The following is a 3979-nucleotide window of genomic DNA, read 5'->3' as shown; positions in this document are numbered from 1 at the left end:
CCTGTGACTGACCCCTCTTTTTCCCTTCTGGGTGTGGGAAAAGAACACCAGGGGGGGGGGGGGGGGGCAGAGACGCTGCTGGGAGAACGTAATGGAAGCTGGTCTGAGCGTTAGCTATAGTGGTTTAAGCACAAGTGAATTAAAACGTTTTAGATGGCAGTAAATTAAATGTAAACGACATTGGCCTTAATGTTTAGTAGTAAATAATCTTAAGTAGAGAAAGTAGATCAAACAATACTTTAAGAAAGTATCACGCAGAGTTAGTTAAATCATGAATTCTATATTTTCTTCAGAACTTGTAATCAATCAGTTTAAACCGTCTGGCATAAAATTAAGGACTAAGAACAAATAAACAAAGTTTAAACAAAGTAACTAAACGCACATGTAAGGAACAAGAGTTAAAGTTTAGTGGTGTAATTCATGACAAACAACGACTCACCTGCACTTCAGGTGAAGCTGAGGAAAGCTCGATGGCGTCCCCGAACGCAGCCATTGACAGTCGCACCAGGTTTCTGAGTATCTGCTGGTGTTCTGTGTTGATTCCCCCTCGTCCCTCCGAGGTCCTCGGCCTCCTCAGAGTCGCCTGGGACGCCATCGAGCTCGCCGGCTCCGTCCTCTCCTCCCCTCTGGCGGTCGCCTTGCGCCTCAAGGTGCTCGAATGCGAGGCCGAAGAGGACGACGACGAAGGGTTCCTGGCTTTGCAGAGATTCCGGTGCGACGCGGCGTCCAGTTCGATGTTTCCGGGTTTCCGTAGAGTTCTGCAGTGGTGGGTGGCGTCCCCTTCTGGGTATCCTTGGGAATGGAAGCTTGTGTTCATGACCGATGGCATCAACGTGTACTGCCTCTCGGTTTGTTCGTCGTCCGACGCCATCGGGGGCGGAGCCAGAAGCCGGGCTTCACTGCCGTCGTCCTCAGGAGGCTCCTCCTTCCGCCCTCTGATGACGGGAATCAGCTGGATGTCGGACTTCCTGATGTTCTTCTGCGGGCGTCGCGGGTGGCAGTCGTAAGTGGACTCCGCCTGCCGGCAGTTGTACGCCCGGTCGTCCCGTTTCTCCAGGCGGCAGAACGTCGTCACCAAAGCGACGGCAAACAGCAGCAACAGGCAGGTCGCCCCCAGGCAGACGGCCATCATCATGGTGAAGCTGAGCTGCCCGCGGTTACCGGGCGACGAGTTCTTCAAATGGTCCTTGAGGTTGATAAAAGTCACCTCCAGAGTGGCCTCGGTGGCCAAGCTGGGACTCCCCATGTCGGACACGGCTACGTTCACCTTAAAGGTTTTCCCAACGAGCTCGGTGGCGTTGGTGGTGTTCACAAACAGCTGGCCCGTCGCCCGATCCAACCAGAACAGTTCGTCCACGTTCCCGTCGGCGATGAGGTAGCTGAGTTGTCCGTTCAGCCCCGAATCTGGATCTTCAGCTTTTAAGGTGGACGCAAGGAATCCGAGTCCGTCTCTGACCGGGCGATTGATCGTCAGAGAGGTGGATCCCTCGTCGATGTCCTTCCCGAGCTCCGTCACAATCTCCCCCTTGTCTGTATTGACGGGTATGCTCAGAGAGGCCACGCCCTTTCTGGGTTTCGGCTCCTTGATGATGGGGTGGTTGTCGTTCACGTCCCGAACGTCGATTTGCACTGAGGCCGTGCCGGTGAGAGGAGGGTGACCCTGGTCGACGGCCTCCACCGTGAAGGAGTAGGCGTAGGACTCCTCGTAGTCCAGAGGACGCTGGACGCTGATGACGCCACTGGTCGGGTGGACAGAGAAAGACCGGGTGTCGGTTTCCACTTCGTTGGGGCTCCGTATGAAGTAGGACACTCGTCCGCTGAACTCCAGGTCGACGTCGTGGGCTTCGACTTTGAGAACGTGGTAGCCCGCCATGTTATTTTCCTCGAAGGAGGCCTTGTAGAGGGAGGTGGAGAACACCGGGGCGTTGTCGTTCTCGTCCAGAACGTGGACCGGCAGGTGTTTGACACAGGACAGTGGGGGGTCTCCGTAATCCTGGGCCAGCAGCGAGATGTTGTACCGCATAACCTTCTCTCGATCCAGGCTGCCGTTGGTAACGATCATGTAGTTGTCGCCGTGGATCCTTTTCAGGCGAAAAGGGCCAGATTCTGGCTGAATGTAAGCTCTCACTTTGCCGTTTTCTCCCGAATCCGCATCGGAGACCATCACCAGGGCCAGGAAGGTGTCCTCCGGTGCTCCCTCCAGCACAGTCGCCACGGGGGAGTTGGGTGGCGTCCAGGTCATGTGTATCCTGGGCGCGTTATCGTTGACGTCTCTGAGCTTGACGTGCAGTTTGCAGTGTGTGGGGATGGCATTGGGCCCGCGATCCCGGGCCTGTAGGATCACCTCATAGGAGGCTTGGGCCTCGTGGTCCAGCGGCGCTTTGAGACTCACAGCTCCGGTTTGCGGATCCACATGGAACAGTTTATGAACCTCTGGACGCGTGTGCTTACTGAGCGAATACTCAACCTCCCCGTTGGCACCTTGGTCCGGGTCAGTGGCCTTGAGGTGGATTATGGTTGTCCCACGTGCCGTATCCTCAGAAAGCTCCACGCTGGGGGTGCTGTCCTCAAACGTGGGGCTGTTATCATTCGAGTCCTGAACGTTAACGCGGACTAATGTGCTCCCAGACCTGGGGGGGTTCCCTTTGTCCCACGCCACCAGGGTGAGATCAAACGTGGCCTGAACCTCCCTGTCCAGTTCTTTGATCACCACCAGCTCGGCCTGTTTGGTGCCACCGGGCGCGACCGTCACATCCAGAGCAAAGTGTTGGTTGACGGACAGCGAGTACGTCTGGAGGCCGTTCGGTCCAGCGTCGGGGTCCACGGCCCGGTCCAAAGGGATCCGCATCCTGATGCCGGCTGTCTCCGAGATCTCCACTTCCTGCAGCGTGCCGGGGAAGCCGGGAGTGTGGTCGTTCAGGTCCATCACCTCCACGCGGACCCGCAGGAAGTTGACGGCGCCGCTCCTCCTGTAGAGGACGCTAAAGGCCAGCTCGCACAGGTCCGAGCCGCGGCACAGATCCTCCCGGTCCAGCCGGCCCTGGGTGGAGACGACCCCGTCTCGACCGCTGACTGAGAAGGGAAGGGCTTTCCCGTGCTCCACCACCTGGAAATCCTCCAGAGGACCGCCGCCTTCGTCCCGCTGCCGGAGGTCGTCCACCAGACGGCCAACCCGGGTTCCCGTCGGCTGCTCCTCCCAAACACGGTACTGGATTGTTATCGATGACGGATCGGAGGAGCGAACGTCGGAGCAAAGACTCAGAGCCAGAAGCAGAGCCGGCAGCATAATGAGGTGAAGTGAGGATGTTAATCTCCTAAACAGAAAATAAACACTTTAACATTTTAAAAACTGAAATCAAAACTGTTTTCTTTTCATATAGAAGTGAAACATATCCTGTTTAAGATCTTGATTAAATCCATTTTTTCTTCAAAATAATCTCAAAACAAAACAAACTAGTAAATCAAATGTTGGTTTCTTAGTTTAGAATGGAACTGAAATCAAAACTGTTTTGTTTAAAACATAAGTGAAAAAGATCCTGTTTATCTGTAACAAACATATACCATCTTGTTAAATCCAATCCTTCATAATAATCTACAGTTTCTTCTGACTCGTGAACTGAAGTGTTGGTTTCTCACCTAGAAACAAGAAGAACCTCCAGGAGACCGTTACTGTGTGAAGCTCATTAAGACATCGTCCTGTTCCTCTCTCAGCTGCTCTCACTTCATCCTCAACTCAGGAAAAAAAAGTTTTAGCTCCAACTGAGAAAAGTTTGTATGTGTAGGTCTCCACATGCCGAGCCAATCCCGAGAGAGGAGGAGGGGCATATGCAAATTATTTCAGCCTGGACACAAAGAAAGAGAGAAGCCCCTCCTGCTTTTTTAAAGAAACATGAGACCGTAAAGCTTTTCTCTCTCAGTCTGCAGAAACTCATCACAACCTGAAGTCTTTTGAGTTGACTCCCAGCAGGACTATATATAT

General features: G+C 53.8%; 1 protein-coding gene across 1 annotated transcript; it reads right to left on the bottom strand.

Annotated features, from left to right (window-relative positions):
- Window positions 1-418: 418 nt before the first annotated feature.
- On the bottom strand, window positions 419-3728 carry pcdh12 (protocadherin 12). Its single transcript, XM_031841627.1, has 2 exons — window positions 3637-3728; window positions 419-3314 (listed from the first exon to the last, which is right to left on the bottom strand). The coding sequence occupies exon 2, from the start codon at window positions 3284-3286 to the stop codon at window positions 419-421; it is 2868 nt and encodes a 955-aa protein (XP_031697487.1). The 5' UTR covers window positions 3287-3314; window positions 3637-3728.
- Between the last annotated feature and the right edge of the window lie 251 nt (window positions 3729-3979).

This window comes from Anarrhichthys ocellatus, unplaced genomic scaffold (assembly GCF_004355925.1).
Source record: "Anarrhichthys ocellatus isolate YVR2014 unplaced genomic scaffold, GSC_Weel_1.0 scaffold4853, whole genome shotgun sequence".
In the NCBI taxonomy this organism is placed as follows: Eukaryota; Metazoa; Chordata; class Actinopteri; order Perciformes; family Anarhichadidae; genus Anarrhichthys; species Anarrhichthys ocellatus.
The sequence above is the reverse complement of the archived record's forward strand: the minus strand, read 5'-3'. Positions and strand labels throughout refer to the sequence as shown.